At 37.3% G+C, this 19,488-nt stretch overlaps 1 protein-coding gene across 1 annotated transcript in view; it reads right to left on the bottom strand.

Annotated features, from left to right (window-relative positions):
- LRRIQ3 (leucine-rich repeats and IQ motif containing 3) overlaps positions 1-19,131 on the bottom strand; it is a 156,120-nt gene extending 136,989 nt beyond the window's left edge. The window contains 2 exon segments of the mRNA XM_006902370.1: positions 18,018-18,341; positions 18,883-19,131. Coding sequence (XP_006902432.1) covers positions 18,018-18,341; positions 18,883-19,131 — 573 coding nt within the window.
- Positions 19,132-19,488: the final 357 nt, after the last annotated feature.

Genomic DNA, 19,488 nt, shown 5'->3' with positions numbered 1-19,488 from the left:
ATCTGATACAGGCCATGGTCTTTGCAATCACTTGTTATGCATCAGAGAGTTGGACAATGACTAGGGAGGATAGAAGGAGAATTGATGCCTTTGAATTGTGGTGCTGTAGAAGAGTACTGAGGGTACCATGGACTGCTAGGAAAACAAACAGATTTAGCCTGGAGAGGGTTAAACCGGGTGGCTCCTTGGATGCAAGGATTCTAGGGCTTCATCTGACATACTTTGCACATGTTGTAGGGAGAGGCTGGTCCTTGAAGAGCGACACCATGATTGGGAGGATGGAGGTATGGGGTATGGCGCAAGAGGGGAAGACCCTCTATGAAGTGAATTGATTCAGTGACTGGGATAATCGGGATGCGAGTGTTGGAGACAGTGCGGTTGGCACAGGACAGAGCAGAGTTTAGGGCTGTTGTACATAGGGTCGCTATGAGTCGCAAGTGACTGGACAGCACATAACAACAGTAAAAACAACAGCATATCATGTTAAAAGAATAATGAAGAAATAGTAAACACTGCTTAACAGATGAAAATTGAAGTTACGTTGAGTGAAATAAGTCAAGATATAAAATCACAAAAATTATATAAATCCACTACAATAAAAAAGCTAGCAAAAAGTGTACAGAATAAAATTTCTTTGATGAAATATCCCCAAGGAAAGAATGATGATGGGGAGGAAAATTAACCAATATGCAGTAAGTTGGGTGAAGAAAAATATTGAGTAAATAAGAATTGACAACATAGTATCACTAAAGAAAAGGAAGCCAGACGGTTATGCAAGAGTCATAGACAACAAATCTACTCTATTAACACATGAAGCTGCAAAGGCAGGGCACCTAGTTATAGACAGTGGACTGAATCTCCCCTCAGAAAATGTCCACTTTTGCTTTTAAGGCCTACATACAATTTTACATCAATTTTCCCTATGTTTTAGGGCCCAAGTTTTAGTATCATTATTAAAGTTCTTTTAACTAAACATGTTGTTGTTGTTATGTGCCATCGAGTTGCTTGCGACTCATAGTGACCCTATGTACAACAGCCCTAAACTCCGCTCTGTCCTGTGCCAATCGCACTGTCTCCGACACTCACTTCCCAATTATCCCAGTCACTGAATCAATCCACCTCATAGAGGGCCTTCCTCTCCTGCGCCGTCCCACCACCCTCCCAAGCATGATGCCCCTCTCTAAGGACCGGTCTCTCCTCACAACATGTCCAAAGTATGTTAGATGGAGCGTCAGAATCCTTGCCTCCAAGGAGCCACCTGGTTTAACCCTTTCCGGGACAAATCTGTTTGTTTTCCTAGCAGTCCATGGTATTCTCAATACTCTTCTCCAGCACCACAGCTCAAAGGCATCAATTCTTCTTCTATCCTCCTTGGTCATTGTCCAATTCTCTGATGCATAACAAGTGATTGCAAAGACCATGGCCTGTATCAGATGCACCTTAGTCTCCAGAGAGACACCATTGCTCTTCAGTACTTTGGAGAGGTCCCTATGTGTAACTAAACATAAATTTCTTTAATTACCAGTAACTTGCAATTTGGTATACAGGGAGAGAGAAAAGATGCTCACATTGGGCAAGTGAAAGAGACTATACTTATGATTATGCAAAGGTTTGGCAGATCCTATTTCAACATGAGTTGAAAATAATATGTGCTGCAAATAATTCTATGTGTATAGGAGAAACATTGGAAGTAATATTAAATAAATGTAACTATAAATAAACATCCTCATGACCTAATTATGAGCCATTCATCCTAAGGTCTTTGGTGACATGAAAGTCAATTGAAATAACATTGTCCACTAGGACAACATGCTATACTTTATTGTTGAGTAGTGACTAGGGACCCAATATCTTACAGGCAATCATCTAGGGTACAGCCATTGGTCTCTTCTCCTTGAATAAAGCAAAGAAGATGAAAGAAAGAAGTATGGAAACAATTAGTCCAAAGCACCCATAGACCTCAGTTTCCACAATTCTGAGACCAGAATAACTAGATGGTATCTGGCTACAATGATAATTTGTCTGAAAGGGGGTCTTGGATAAAGTAGGAGATATTTGCGAGGGAAAAATTACTCAAAAGTTAAATAATACTCAGACCAAGTAACAGAGATACGTGGAGTCCCAGAGATTAAGACCTTTAGCCACTTTTGAACGTGGAATTGAATTCACTTCCTTGGAACAACTTGAAACCAAATAATAGAAAGCTCCAAATGGTGAGAAATAATACCTTAGAAGGAAGTACTTATCCCTTAGAACAATTAACCACTCCAGATCACAAGAGTAGCATTTCTCCAAGGATACAAATCAGAGGAGAGGATGGAAAAATGGATGTAAGTAAAAACCATAAAGATACGGCACAAAGAGTGATGTGGAAATTGTAATTGAAGTAATAAAACATGTGCAAATGACTGAATGTAGTATCAATGATCTCTGTAAACTTTTACTAAAATATTAAAAAAAATATTTAAGAACTATTAAGGGGAAGAAAAGCATACAATGTGGTCCTACTCTCTAACACTTGGAGCTGCGATGGCAGCACAACTATTTATGGTCAATGGACTGAATCTTTGCTCAGGAAATCTGCTCCTTTAAGGCCCAAATACCATTTCACATCATTTTTTTAAAAGTTCCTTCATGATATTTTTCTATGTTATAGAGCCCAAGTTTTAATAGCACTACTAATTTCCTTTAAATTAAACATGTTTCTTTAATTTCCATTATCTAGTCCATCTTTATTTTTTTCTTAAATCCCTGTATATGTTTGTGTGTGTGAATATCTCACTTTTAAAATAGTGTAGTGTTCATTGATATTTTCTGTTTGCTTAATATACCTTTAACTCATTAATAATAAGTGCAATGGAAAGCTCTGAAAAAGGTATTTCAAATTTCACTAAGTAAATAAATATCTCCATTTGTTGCTTACCCTCTTAACCTCTTTATCACGAAAAATTCTTCCTAAATTCATTTCAATCTTCCTTGACAATTTAAAAACATCATTCATTTTCTTTAACATAGATAATAATAGTCAGGGATGATACTCATTCTGTTCTCCTTGATCACTGTGCATCCTGCCTACTAAATGAGGCTGTGCTTTAATGCTCTCGTCTCAGCTTTCAGTTCTTTTATGATCCCTGTATTTTCCTGACTGAGTCTTACTTCAAATATTACCTTAAACAAATGACTATCTTACATTGTCTTCATGAGTTGTCCTTTGAAATTTCCTTTTCAACTCTTTTAATGTCCTTATTTCTTCTCTTGGTTGTGGCTTTTCTGCATTCTAGTGCAATGTTCATAATCTCTTCTGACATCCATCTTGGCTTTCTCTTCCTTCTCTGACTTTGCAATGATCTTTTGTTTTCTTCATGAATGATATTCTTGATATCCTCCCACAGTTCATCTGGTATTCTTCGTTCATTAGTGCTCAAGGCCTCAACCCTGTTCTTGAGATGATTTTCTAAATTCAGATGGGATACACTCAAGGTCATATGTTTGTTCTTGGGGATCTGTTTGAGTTTTCTTTAACTTCAATTTTAACTTGCATGAGTAGCTGATGGTCTGTTCCACAATCAGCATCTGGCCTGATTTTCTCAGTTGATACTGAGCTTTTCTGAGTCTTTCCACAAATGCAATCAATCTCATTCCTATATAGTCACCATTTGTGTTTCTTATAATAGGTATTTGCATGTACACTGATTGTACAAAATTCTGTCACTCTATCCCCAATCTCATTTCTGTCACCAAGCCTGTATTTCCTAACTGTGGGACCAATATCTGAAGAAGCATATCATGCTTGGATGGTAAAGGGCTAGTGCAGGAGAAGATGATCCTGGGTGAAATATATTGACACAGTGACTGTAACAATGGGGTTAGGTGTGTACGAGATAGTTAGATTGGCTCAGTACAGGGCAAAGTTTAGACTCACTTATCTCAGAGTTGCTATGAGTCATAGTCAATTTGATGGTACTTTACAACCACCATCATGTCACAAAGTCACTATACCAAGAAGAATTGGCCAACATCAAATTATTTAAGGAACTATTATGATCAAGAACAAAAGGTAATTATAAAGACATTCATGCAGCAGTGAACAAATTAGCAAAAAATAAATCTCCAGGAATTGAAGAAATACTAACTGAGGTGTTCCAGTTCTGGACATGATCAATTAATTATATTAAGAAAGATGGAAGACTAATCTGGCCAAGTGACTGGAAAACATCTGTACTCATTTAAAAAATTATCATCCAAGAGAATGAAGAATTATTGAATAGTACCATTATGATGGGATTATAAAAAAATTAAAAAATGTTCTTAGACCAAGAGGCAGTAGTCAGAACAGAGCAGGGCAACACTGCATGGTTCAAAATTGGGAAGGGTGTACGTCAGGGATGTGTCCTGTCTCCATACCTTTTCAACCTGTATGCAGAGCAGATTATCCGAGAGGCGGGGCTCTATGAGGAGAGGCGTGGCGTTAGGATTGGTGGATGATCTATCAACAGTCTGCAAAAAAAACAAAACAAAACAAAACAAAACAAAAAAACAGTCTGCGTTATGCAGATGACACAACCTTGCTCGCTGAAACTGAGGAGGACCTCATACATTTACTGCAGAGGGTCAGGACTGCAGCCTTCAATATGGACTGCGGCTCAATGTCAAGAAGACAAAAATTCTTACCAATGGACCAATCGGTAGCATCAGGATGGATGGCGAAGAGATTGAGATTGTTCACAGCTTCAGTTTGCTCGGCTCCACGGTCAACACTCTCGTCATCAGTATCCAGGAAATCAAAAAAAACGTATTGTGATGGGAAAGTCTGCGGTTAGGGACCTCTCCAAAGTACTCAAGAGCAACGGTGTCTCTCTGGAGACTAAGGTCCACCTGACACAGGCCATGGTTTTTGCAATCACTTATTATGCATCAGCGAGTTGGACAATGACTAGGGAGGACAGAAGGAGAATTGACGCCTTTGAGCTGTGGTGCTGGAGAAGAGTATTGAATGTACCGTGGACTGCCAAGAAAAAAAACAGATTCATCCTAGAGAGGGTTAAACCAGGCTGCTCCTTGGAGGCAAGGATTCTGGGGCTTCGTCTGACATACTTTGGACATGTTGGTCTTTAGAGAGGGACATCATGCTGGGTAGAGTAGAGGGACAGCGCAGGAGGGGAAGACCTATGAGGTGGATTGATTCCGTGACTAGGGTAATCGGGATGGGTGTGTCAGAGGCAATGAGATTGGCACAGCATAGAGCAGGGTTTAGGGCTGTTGTACATAGGGTCGCTATGAGTCGCAAACGACTCGATGGCACATAACAACAACACCAACAATAACATCATTATGATCACCACAAGCAAGGAAAATCTTTTGGAATATTCTTACAAAAGCAGATGGAACAGCAAACTGAAAGAGAATTTCAAGAAATTTAAACTAGATTCCCAAATGAGTTGGAACAATATATGTTTGGCCAACGTTAGATGAAACGTGGCTGAAAGGACAGGATACCAAAAATATGTTCACTTGTGCTTTCTTGACTACACAAAAGCACTTGACTGTGTGACTAATAGTAAACTATGGATAACACTGAAAAGAATTGTAATTCCAGAACACATAATTGTTCTCATGAAAACCTTTAAACAAGCCATGAGTAAGTTGTTTAACAGAGCAAGGACATACTTTAGGGTTTAAACTCAAGAATGGGTGAATTTCAGGGTTGTATTCTTTAACATTAACAACATATTTTAATTATACCTATTTTCTACCTATTTCACACACACACACACACACACACACACACACACATATGAGTTCTGGGCTACTCCTTTGATAACGAGTTATGTTGATAACTCAAAAGAAACAGTTTGAATATACCAGCTGTTCCCCAGGAGAAAAATGGGGAGTCTCTTCTCATGCTATTTACTGCCTCTGAAAATCCACTGGCAGGTCAGCTCTGAGTTAGTTTTGACTTAAGTATACATAACAACAACAGTATTCTATACATTTACTTAGCAAATACAGCATGAAGTAGGAACTCAGAAAAAAACATGGCACCGAGACTGCATGAAGATTCATAAACAACCTACAATATACAGATGATACAAAATGCTTGGGAAAGTGAAGACATAAAATCTTTACTCAAATAAGATCAAAGAGTATATTCTTCAGTATAGATTATGCTTCAATTTAAAGAAAAAAATCCTCAAAATTTGATCACTATTGTTGTTGTTAGGTGCCATCAAATCTAGTATGACTCATAGTGATCCTATGAATAACAGATCTGAATCCTGTTATATCCTGCACCATTCTCATACTTCCCAATATTCTACAGCTCATTGTGGCAGTAACTGTGTCAATACACCTGGTCAAGGATCTTACTGTTCTTCGCCAACTCTCCACCCTTCCAAGCATCATGTCCCTCTCCAAGGAACAACCCTTTCTAGCAACATGTCCAAAGAATGTGAAGCGAAGCCTCATCATTCTTGCTTCCAAAGAACAATCAAGGTGAACCCTAAGACAAATCGGTTTGTTCTTTTGGCAGTCCATGGGATGTTCAGTGCTTTTCCCCAACACCACAGTTTAAAGGAATCAACTTTTCTTTTCTCATCCTATTCATTGTCTAGCTCTCAGAGGCATAGCAAGTGTTCTGAAAGACCATGGTCTGAATCAGATTCATAGTAGTCCTCAAACTGACATCATTTCTCTCAATAATTTGGAGAGGTCCCTAACTGCAGACTTTCCCAGTGCAATGTGTCTGCTGATTTCCTGAATGCTGGTATGAATGGTATTATCTGTGGATCCAAGTAAGAAGTTGTTGACAGTTTCAATCTCTTCTCCATCCATCATGATATTGCCTATCAGTCCAGTGGTTAGAATCTTTGTTTTCTTGACATTGAGGTGCAATTCATATTGAAGCTGCATTCTTTCCTCTTCTGCAACAAGTGCTTCAACTCCTCCTTGCTTTCAGCAAGCAAGGTTGCATCATCTGCATAATGCAGGTTATTGATGAGTCTCCCTCTGATCCTGATACCATATTTCTCTTCCTAGGGTGCAGCTTCTCAAATCCTTTGATCATCATTCAGAGAGAATAGGTATGGAGAAAGAATACAATCCTGATGCGCTCCCTTCTTCATTTTAAACCATGCCATGTTTCCCTGCTCTATTATTGTTAAGTGCTATCAAATGTAAGACTCACAGCAACCCTATGAACAATAAATCTGAACATTATCCTTTCCTCACAATCTCTGACACACTCAAGCTCAAAGATACCACTATAACAAACTTTGAAGAGAGAGACATTCTCAAGGATTTAATTTCACTTGTATCCATAATCAACACCCACTAGAGCAGCAATTAAGATAATAAAATGCTGTATTGAATGCAGAATTATCTGCTGCCAATGGATGCTAAAGAGTAAGTATGCCACTCTAAAAAATAAGGTGTACTTGACCTAAGACATACTATTTTCCATTCCTCCAGATAGATGTCACAATTGGACAACAGATAAGGACAACTTTAAAATTGGAATATTTGAATTGTAATGTAGACTAAGAATACTGAAGATATTATGCACTGCCAATGACCCAAGCTCCTGCCTATCCTTGGCCCCTCACTGCTCCCTACTGCCCCAAACCCCTTATCCCCGTAGGTCCCCATCTCCCGGGCCAGGCCCCCTGCTCCCCAGGGAACCCTTCCCATCAGCCCTGAGGATCTGTCCAGCCACCCAAAGGTGTGCCCAGCATGCCAGCATCACTTGAGAGTTTAGTGACAATGAGAAGATAGAAGTGACCACAGACCAGAGACATCATATTGAGTTAGCTGGGGGCAGCGGGTAGGAAGGTGCTGGTGGGATAAGGGGAAGGACCAGAGCAGTATGCTTCTGCAGTCAAGTATAAGGGACTGGCCATGACACCTGGGACAAAGAAGGGAGGCAACATTGAATCTGTTAGACTAACAGAAATGGAACTGGAGGCTGAGCCCTCCTATTGGGAAACACAAAGGAAGAGGAATCGTTTCAAACAGACACTAGTGACTGGAACATGGAATGTAAGAAGTATGAAAGTAGGAAAAATGGACATTGTTCAGGAATAAATGAAACACATAAATGCTGGCTTACCGGTGAGCATTGCTGAAATGAGATGGATTGGCTTGGGACATTTTGAATCAGATAATCATACGACCTACTAAACTGGAAATGAAAATGAAAAGGTGAAGGAAAACGGAGTTGCATTTATAGTCAAGAAGAGGATTTCTAGATCCATCCTGAAATATAACGTTATAAGTAACAGGATAATTTCCATACGTATACAATGAAGATATGTTCTATCATTCAAATATACACACCAATAACCAGAGCCAAAGAGGAGGAAATAAAAGATTTCTACCAACTTTTATAGATTGATATTGATTAAACATGCAACCAAGACTCATTAATAAATCCAGTGACCAGCTTGAAATATTTGGAAACAAGAAAGGATCAGTAGCTTAAAAACATCATCTTGGTAACAGAAATGAACTGGAGATAGAATGATAGAATGACAGAATTTTGTACCATCAATGATTTATTCTTTGTAAATACCTTTTATAATACATACAAACAATGGCTATACACATGGACTTCACCTGAGGATCTATACAAAAATCAGATTGACTACATCTGTGGAAAAATTCACTGGAGAAGCTCAATATTGGCTGTGAAAAAACAAGGCCAGGTGCTGATTATGGAACAGAACATCAACTGCTCATATGCAAGTTCAAACTGAAGCTAAAGAAAATGACATAAAATATACAAGAACGAAAATTTTGTGTCTATCCCACTTGAATTTTAAAACTATTACAAAAATTATTTTTGAGGCCTTGGACAATAATTATTGAAGACCAGATGAACTGTGGAAGGATATGAAGAATATCACCCATGATGAATGCAAAAGGTCATTACAAATACAGAGAAGGAAGACCCATATGGATGTCAAAAGATATTCTGAATATTGCACGAGAGCACCAAGAAACAGAAACAAAGGGAAGAAATCAAGTAGTTAAGGAGCTGAACAGAAGATTTCAAAAGGCAGCTCAGGAAGGGGGGGGAAGTCAAATATGTCAGAAAATCAAAAGGGACGCACCTGATCAGCCTTTCTTAAGATGAAAGAACTGACTAAAAAGTTCAAGCCTTTAGTTGCAATTCTTAAAGATGCTATGGGTGGAATATTGAATTATCTGGGAAATATCAAAAGAAAATGGAAAAAGGACAGAGTCACTATACCAAAAAGAATTGGCTGACACAGAAGAATTTCATGAAACAGCATATGATCAAGAGGCAATGGTGATGAAGGAGGAAGTTCAGGCTGCTCTGAAAGAACGGGAGTGGAGGGGGAAGAGCCAGGAATTCATGGAATGGCAATTGACATAATACATAAGCAGATCCTGCCCTGGACGTGCTCAACAGGTTGTGCTGAGAAATCTGGAGGAAAGCTATATGGCCAGTTGACCAGAAGAGATCCATATTTATCCTCATTACATGAAAGGATGATCTGACAGAGTGTGGAAATTATTGAACAGTATCACTAATATCACATGTAAGCAAAATCTTGGTGAAGATTGTCCCAAAATAACTGGAACAGTACATCTACAGAAAAATAGGCTAGGTTTCTAAGAGGCTATGATACTAGGTACATCATTGCCAAAATTAGATGGATCTTGGCTGAAAATAGAGAGTACCAGAGGAATTTCTATTTGTTTTATTGACTATACAAAAACATTTGACTGTGTGGATCACAATAAATTGTGGCTAACCTCAAGAATAATGTGAATCCCAGAATACCTGATTGTGCTCAAGCTAAACATATACTTGAACCAGGAGGCAGTCATCAGAACAGAGCAAGGAAACACTATATGGTTCAAAATCAGGAAAGGAGTGTGGCAAGGATGCTTTCTGGCTCCAGACCTCTTCTGGTCTGATATGTGGAATAGATCATTCAGGAGGCTGGTCTTTATGAGGGGGAATGTGGCATCAGAATTGGAGTAAGACAACTTGCGTTATGCAGATGACATAATCTTGCTCACTGAAACTGAGGAGGACCTGAACCATCTGCTGCAGAAAGTAGAGGACTTCAGTCTTCAATATGGATTGAAGTTCAACATCAAGAAAACAAAGACTCTCACCACTGGGCCAATTGGCAGTACCATGATAAAGGGAGAAGAGATTGAAACTATTAACAGTGTCAACTTGTTTGGGTCAACGATTAACACTTTTTGAATCAGCAGCCAAGAAATCAAAAGATGAATTGGATTAAGGAACTGTGCTCTCAGGGACCTCTCCAGAGTACTGCAGTGCTGGAGACTAAGGTGTGCTTGATACTGGCTATATTCTTTGCAATTACTTGCTATACATCAGAGAGCTGGATGAGGAACAAGCATGACAGAAGAACTGATGCCTTTGAGTTATAGCACTGGAGAAGAATATTGAACATACCATGGACTGCAAGAGAACGAACAGATCTATCCCAGAGAGGATGAAACTAGGTTGCTTTCTGGAGGCAAAGATTTTGATGCTCTGTCTCACATACACTGAGCATGTTTCCAGGAGTAAACAGCCCTTTGTGAAAGACATCATGCTTGGAAGGGGAGGGACAATGCAGGACAGGAAAACCTTGGATAAAATGGATTGACATAGTGACTGGGATAATAGAGGCAAGTTATTGGAGACAGTTGGAGCTCAGGATAGAAAAGAGTTCACAACTAGTGTACGTAGGGTCATTATGAGACTCAGGTGACTTGACCGCACATAACAACATTAATATGCACTGCCAAAAGAATTAATAAATGTTATATGGGAGAAGTGAAGAAAGAATGCTCTTAAAATCAAAGATAGTAATACTTTGTCTCAAATACTTCCAGTATGTTTTCAAATATGGTCCAGTCCCTAGGAACAGGAATAATTTAAAAGTAGAGATGCAGTGAGAGAGAGGAAGACTCGGAAATGGATTGACACAGTGCTACAATCATGGGTTTAAGAACCGCAGAGATTTTAAGGATGGTACTGGGTTTAGTTTTGTTGTAAGCAGAGCTACTATGAGTTGATACACCTAATATTATTGGGAAAATCTCTTATTTTTCTCTTACTAAAATACAGAATTTTAAGAGATATCTTCATATATTCTTCTTCTACATTCAATATTTAAATGTTCTTGTTAAAATTTGGCTTTTTAAATGAGATGCAATATTGATTGCAGGACTTTAACATCAAGAAAGTAGTTGTAATTCCAGCTTCACAGCATGGCTGTCAGATATAAATTCTTGAAAATCTAACTAAGCTCCATTATTTTTATGAAATAACAGTAATATCTCTGTTAAAAGACATGATAAATACAGTGTCTTTTCTTAAAAATAATAGTTTTTACTAAAATAGTTCAAATTTCCCCCCAAAACTTTGTCCTGCTATAGCAACTAATAATCTATGAAATTACATGGCTTGGTGTTTTGGTTTTGGTTTAGGGGTTGTTGTGGGGCTTTTGGGGGGTTTTGTTGTTGTTGTTTTTTATATTGCTTTTTCTGTTTATGTACCTCTTTCTACAGTACTTCATAAGGGTAAACATTTTGTCAGCATCATGTAAACATTTCATCCTCAAGTCCAGAGTAATCATTCTGGCCTCCTGTAGTTATATACCACCAAGCTCATAGCTCATAGCTGATCCTCTAATGGATTTTCACTGGCTGTATATCACATGTAAGAAAATATCAATCTTTCTTTCATGGAAAAGCTGATGGATTTGAACCACTTGGCTCCCTAATCACTATATTAGCAGAGCTGCTCTCTCAGCTATTTGTTATTATGTTCATCAAGGCAGAACTAATTCATTGCTGAGCCTCCGGAGGGTTTTCAGAGGCAAGTCAGAATCAATTCATACTTGTGCGTCCAAGCGGGTCTTCAAAGGCAGTAAATTGGACAGGAGGAGAATGTCCTTTCCCCCATGGATTCAAATTACATGCCTTTGGGTTGGCAGCACAAGTCCTTATCACTAAGCCACCTGACTTCCCTTCTCAAACTATTGCTGTTGTTGTTTTATGCTATCCAGTCCAGTATAACTCATAGTGACCCAATGAACAAACAACCTGAGCACTGTCCTAGCCAGGGCCATCCTCACAATCACTGACACACTCCAACTCACTGCTGCAGTCACTATGTCAACCCACCTGGTTGAAAGTCTTCCTCTCTTTCACTGTCCAAGAGTGTCACTTTCACTTTTCCAAGCTTGATGTTCCTCTTTAGGGACTAACCTCCTCTAGCAACATGCCCAAAGTATGTGAAACCTATTATGTACTCAATATATATTAATCAATATATGTAAATATGTAATTATGTAAGTATTATGTATTCAATATATATTAAGTTTCTATTATTGCCAGGAGAACACATAGGTCTGTCCTAGAAAGGGTGACACCAGGCTGCTCCCCGGAAACAAGGATTTTGAGGCTCCATCTCACATACTTTGGGCACATGGCCACAAGGGACCAGTCCTCGGAGAAGGACATCATGATTGCAAGGCTGAAAGGACAGGGAAGGAGAGGAAAACCAAGAATGAGATGAACTGATGTGATGAGAGAAATGGGATTGGGTCTGTCAGAGATGATGAGATTTGCTTAGGATAGGGCAGGTTACAGAGCAAATGGACATAGAATCGCAATGAATAGCAGGTGACTTGATGGTACACAACAACAATAACAACCATGAGATACTGAACATATAGTAAGTGAATAAATGAGTGAATAAAAGAAAGTACCTACAACTTTTATTTTTTATCATATATAGTTCATTATGCAGTCTTCTGCCTTCACTGCCATTGCTATTTGTATCTATGAACGCTAATAACATCATTTCTTACCTACAGTAATTTGTGTCCCTGTTGTTATTGGTCATAAATGCCAGTCCCCTTCAATATTTTATTTAAACACCAGACTAAGGTCAATTAAACAAAATAGTAATATACAGAACATGCCTATTATGACAAAATAATTTCTAGTTTTTTTCTACATAAATACAGGAGATCTTGATTATATCCAGAAAGAAGTTTAAATTCCTTAGAAATCTTAGTTTCTTCTGAATATCTACTACTTTCTTAGTCTACTATTTCCTTAAATGAGTGTCAGTTATTTTTATGGTCTTTAAAAAGGATTATGTATATTCCAACATTTAATTACATTATCGTACGCATGTTGTTGTTTATTACCATCGAGCACAACTCATAGCGACCCTAAGAACAAAGGCCTGGAATGTTTCTATAACTATCATCATTTATTAATGTTAATATGGTTTCCAGAGGCATGCTGTTTAGCAAGTAGATGCCACTCCTGCTTCCAAAACCTAAAATACTTATTTTAAAACCTAGAATAAAGCATTCAGACATTATTATTACCTCCTTTTCTTCTTTTCCTTCTTTCCCTAAGTATATTTTTCTTTTGTTATTATCACCTACTGTATAAAATAATTAACATTTTCATAAATTAAATCACTAACACCTTCATAAACTTAAATAAAAATATTTTAAAACGTTTTTATGAGAAATAAAGATTTATTTAATAAACAAGGGGAAAGTAAAGTACTAGCTGTTGAAAAACACAAAAAATGTAAAATTCTGTTTATTAAGAACATTGTTGTTGTTTGTGTGTGCTGTTGAGTCACCTGCAATGTATAGTGACCCTCTATACAGCAGCACTGAACTTTTCCCTGTCCTGAGCTAATTCCGACACACCAACTCCCATTGCCCCAGTTACTGTATCAATCCATCTCATCCGGGATCTTCCTCTCCTGCACTGTAACTCCACCCTTCCAAACATGATTTCCTTCAACAATGAATAATCTTTCCTGGTCACTTGTCCAAAGTATGTGAGATGAAGCTTCAAAATCCTAGCCTCCGAGGAGAGACTTGGTTTCACCCTCTCCAAAACAGACCTATTTGTTTTCTTGGCAGTCCATGGTATGTTCAAGACTCTTCTCCAGTACCACAACTCGAAGGCATTTTATTTTCTTCTGTCATCCTTAGTCATTATCCAACTCTCTGAAACATGACAAGTAATTGAGAAGACCATGGCCTGGATTAGGTGCACCTTTGTCTCTAGACTGACATCATCTCTTTTCAGCACTCTGGAGAGGTCCCTTAAAGTTTTCCCAATACAATTAGACGTTTGATTTCCCTGACTGCTGGTGTTGATTGTGGAGCCGAACAAGCTGTAATTGCTAACATCCTCAGTCTCTTCTCCATCTATCACTGCACTGTCAATTGGGCCAGCAGTAAGAATCTTTGTCTTGTTGAGCTTCAATCCATATTGAAGTACAGTCCATGACTTTCTGCAGCAAACTCTTCAGGTTTTCTTCAGTTTCAGCAAGCAAGGTTGGGTCATCTGCATATAATAGGTTGTCGATCAGTCTTCCTCCAATCTTGACCCCACACTCCTCCTCATAAAGCCCTGCTTCCTGAATGATTTGTTCTGCATACAGATTAAAAAGGTATGGGGACAGGATGCATCCCTGACACACTCCTTTTCTGATTTTGAACTATGCAGTGTTTTCTTGCTCTGTTCTGAGGATTACTTCCTTGTTAAGTATAGGTTTCACATAAGCATGATCAAGTGTTCTGGGATTTCCATTTTCCTCAAGGTAAGCTACAATTTCTTGTGATCCACACACTCAAATGCCTTTGCACAGTAAATGAAATACAGACATTCTTCTGGTACTCTTTGCTTTCTGCCAAGGTCCATCTGACATTGGCAATAATGTCTCTAGTGCCAAGACCTCTTCTAAACCCAGTTTGTATTCCTGGCAGTTCTCTGTCAATATACTTTTCCAGTCATGTCTGATAATCTTCACCAGGATTTTGCTAGTGTTTGATATTAGTGATATAGTTTAATAATTTCCACACTGTCAGGTCATCTTTTTTTTGGAATGGAGATAAATATGGACCTCTTCCAGTCAGTTAGCCAAGTCCTCCAGATTTCTTGGTACAACTTGTTGAGCACATCCAGGGCAGCGTATGTTTGCTCAAATATGTCAACTTGTATTCCATAAACTACTGGGGTTTTATTTTTTTGCTAAGTCCTTCAGAGAAGCCTGAACTTCCTCCTTCACCACCATTGCCTCTTGATCAAATATTGTTTCTTGAAATTCTTCTGTTTCAGCCAATTCTTTTTGGTAGAATGACTCTGTACGCACATATGTAGGTAAAATAATTAGCTTAAGTTTTAATAATACAGATGTCTTCCAACTTCCCACTCTTCAATTTTCTCGTGTATAATCTGCTATTCACTATATACTGTTACAGATGTGATCACTGGTCAAAAAATATTTTCTATTTGTCCTTATATGTGTTTATAAATTACATAGCTAGGCATACAAATAGATGAACTTTGGTGACTTAGTAAGGAATTGTGCTGCTAACCCAAAGGTACACAGTTCAATTCCACCAGCTGAGCTGCTCCACAGGAGAAAGTTGGGCAATCTCCCCCTGTACAATTAACTGCCTCTGAAAATTTAATACAAGCTCAATTATGGGTTGGCTCCAACTTGATGGTACACAATAACACACACACACACACACACACACATATTTCACTCTCACTTTAAGATACAACTTTGTCATAGAATAATATTTCTTATGTATCTATTTATTCATTTAACTATTCCATAACCTTCTGGTGGTGGTGGTTTTTACATGCTGTCAAGTTGAGTATAACCCACTGCAACCCTATATGAACAACAGATCTGAACCCTATTCTCTCCTGTGCCATCATCTTACTTCCTGATACATTAAAGCCCATTGCTGCAGTCACCATTCCAATCCACCTGGTCTAGGGTCTTCCTTTCCTTAGCTGGCCCTCCACCTTTCCAAGCAACATATCCCTCTCCAATGAACAGTCCCTCCTAGTAACATGCCGAAACTATGAGAGGAAAATAAAGCATCATCTTTTTTGTTCCCAAAGAGCACTCTGGCTGCACCCTCTCCAACACATATTTGTTTGTTCTTTTGGCAGGTCATGGAAGTTCAATTCTCTTCTCCTACACCACAGCTCAAAGGCATCAATTATTTTTCTGTTATCCCCATTTACGTCCAGCTCAGAGATGCAAAGCAAGTCATCAAAAAGACCATGGCCTGAATCAGATGCACCTTAGTCCTAAAATTGACATCATTACTCTCAATAATCTGCATAATTTAATAATACATGTAATAATATTGTTGTTGTTGTTGTTATGCGCCGTCGAGTCATTTGCGACTCATAGCGACCCTATGCACAACAGCCCTAAACCCTGCTCTATCCTGCACCAATAATATAGAGGTCCCTAACTTCAGACTTTCCAAGTACAATATATTTCCTGATTTCCTGACTACTAGTACAAAGGGTATCAACTGTGGACTCAAGTAAGATAAAGTTGTTGACAGTTTCAATTTTTTTCTCCATCTATCATGATGTTGTCTATTGGCCTAGTGGTAAGAATCATTGTTTCCTTGACATTAAGATGCAATCCTTATTGAAGATTAAATCCTTCTTTGTTCTTCTTACAACAGCTGCTTCAAGTCCTCCTCACGTTCAGCAAGGAAAGTTGTATCATTTGCATAAAACAGGTTATTCATCAGTGTCCCTCCAATCCTGATAAACCATTCTTCTTCATAGAGTACAGCTTCTTGATTAATTTGCTCACCATACAGACTGAATAAGTATGGAGTGAGACTACAATCCCGACACGCTCTCTTTAGTTTTAAACCGTGTAGTTTTGACTTGTTTTGTTTGCACCACAGCCTCCTGGTCCATGTATAGGTTTCACAAAAATATATTTAAGTTCTCTTGGATTTCCATTTTTTCTCAAGGCTAGCCATAACTTGTTGTGATTCATGCAATCATATATCTTTGCATTGTCAAAAAAGGATAAACAGACATTCTTTACTTTAAGACAAGATTCATGTAGCAGCAGTGATATCCCAGGTGCCATGACCTTTTCTAAATTCTGCTTGAACTTCTGATAGTTCCCTATTTATGTACTGTTCTTTCCAAAGTTGAATGATCTTCATCAGCATTTTGCTTGCATGCAATATTAATGATCTTGTCTAATAGTTTCCACATTCTGTTTCATCATCCTTCTTGGGAATGGGAACAAATATGGATCTCTTCCAATCTATTGTCCAGACATTTTCTTTTTTCCAAGATTTGAAAAGTCAATGTATAATTATGGTTTAAGAACTCCAATACACCACCAGATTCTTTAGGAACTGAATATTTTTATTTGTACTGGTGACCTAGAGGCAAGAAGCTGTGATATAATCACTAAGACAAGCAGTATGAATCCACCAGCTGCTCTGTGGAGAAGGATGGGAGATTTCCCTTGGCACAATTAACTCTTTATAAAAACCTGCTGGAGTGTCAGCTGTGAGTCCGTTTCAACCCTATGGTATACAACAATACTCGTTTAAAGTTCAATTCGTCCCTTAGTGTACTTTAAAAGTTAAAATATTTCCATATGAAATAATCCAAATACCAATGACTTGCATAAGTTATACTTCTTTTCTACTAAAAACTGTGTGTGTGTGCACATACACTGTTGTTTAGCATTGAGTTGGAACTGACCCATAGCTGACCCTCCAGGGGTTTTCAAAGGCATTTTAATTGTGTGAGAAGAGATTGTCGAACTCTTTTCTGCAAAGCAGCTGGTGGATTCAAACAATGTTTCTTCAGGATTGCAGCATAGCTTCTTGCCACTACATCATTTATCAAAGTCTATAGTTTCCAGAGGCATGTTGTTTAGGATGTTTAGGAAGTGGACTCCATACCTCTTTCCAAATATATACATATATATATATATATATATGAAATAATATGCAATACTATGTATTATGCATGTAAGTTCCTGACAATTTAATACCCTTAGATTAAATGTTATTTTATATAAAGAAATATCATTAATACTTTTACATGATTTATACAAAAAACTTAGACTAAGATCATATATCTATAAATGTATTTAAAATTAAACCCCCACAAAGTTTTACCTTTATCAAAGCAGGGCAGAAATTAAAGAAAAGTCGATGATTACAAGTTTTGAATCTTTCAGGTAGATGCCAGTTCTGAATAATTTCTTCATCAGAAATCACATGATGATCCAGAGCTTTAAGAGACCATATACTATTAACAAGAACATGCCTATATCCTTTCTTAAGGCTTACAGGACAATCAAACATAGTGAGGGCAATGAGGTTAGAACAAGCAGATAATACGCATATATTCTTTAACTTTGCAAACCCATTGTCATGGAGATATAGGAGTTTTAGATTCTTCAGTCCAATCCAAAATTTGGCTTCTGGCAGATTCTTTATCTGGAATAAACATGGTTTAAATTTATACATATGTAAGTACATTAATAATATAGTTTAAATTTAAATATAACTTTCTTATAAATTCCATGAAAAATTAACATTTATTAAATGTTTTCCAAAAGTCCTATTTTATACAATAGTAAATTTCAATTAGTAAGTAAATAGACAATTTCTAATTATTGAAATTAAAAATAGGATAAAATTTGACATACTAATAATTTCAAATAAACTAGGATATTAAAGGCACAAATATACATAGTTTTTTATTCATTAAAATCTTTGCAATGACTAAATTTCCTTATTTTTTATTTTTTACAATAAGATATAAGTGATTAAATGTAAACAATGTACATAATGCTTCTAAAAGAGTAAAATATACTAAAATTTTAGTTTGTATACATACACATACACTTAAAAATTTATTTAATTATGCTTTACATTTTAGGTATAAGATTTCCTGTGAGGAATATTTAATTTAACATAAGTGTCTATTATATAACATTTTATTTCTTTGTAAATATCTGAAATAATTGAGACTGACCTGATTTCCATGGAGATCAAGTTTGATTAATTTTAAACAACTTTTAAGTGGTTGTATATCTGTAATAAAATTATTTGAGAAGATGCATACTCTGAGAGAGATATAAGACTGTAAATGTTCCATGGATTTCAAATGAAGGCCATTGAACTTCACAAAGACAAAGTCTTTTTGGTCTTTTATCATCCATTCATTATAGTGATTCCATTCTTCATGGATGGTTAGTTCTTTTGTTATTGTTCCATGAAACATCTATGGAAATTTACAAATCATTTACAAAATATATTTTTTCAAATTTCAAAACACATTTATTGTAAAACCAGAAATATAACATTTACTATAAAACAGTAAGAATACAAAATGCAAAACATGCATATTAAAATATTATCTAATTTCTAAAACATTTTCTATCCTAACATATTAATTGTCTAGCATTGATGCCACTCAATGAAACTAATAACAAAAGTGAGCAAAAATCATTTATTTTGAATACTTTGAAGACAAAAATATTTAGTAAACTATTGTTGTTAACATCCTGTCAAGTCACCTGTGACTCATAGCGACCCTATGCACAACAACCCTACATCCTGCTTTATCCTGTGTCAATCT

The sequence above is a fragment of the Elephantulus edwardii genome, unplaced genomic scaffold (genome assembly GCF_000299155.1).
Source record: "Elephantulus edwardii isolate Elephantulus edwardi_28Jun2011 unplaced genomic scaffold, EleEdw1.0 scaffold00398, whole genome shotgun sequence".
Lineage (NCBI taxonomy): Eukaryota > Metazoa > Chordata > Mammalia > Macroscelidea > Macroscelididae > Elephantulus > Elephantulus edwardii.
The sequence above is the reverse complement of the archived record's forward strand: the minus strand, read 5'-3'. Positions and strand labels throughout refer to the sequence as shown.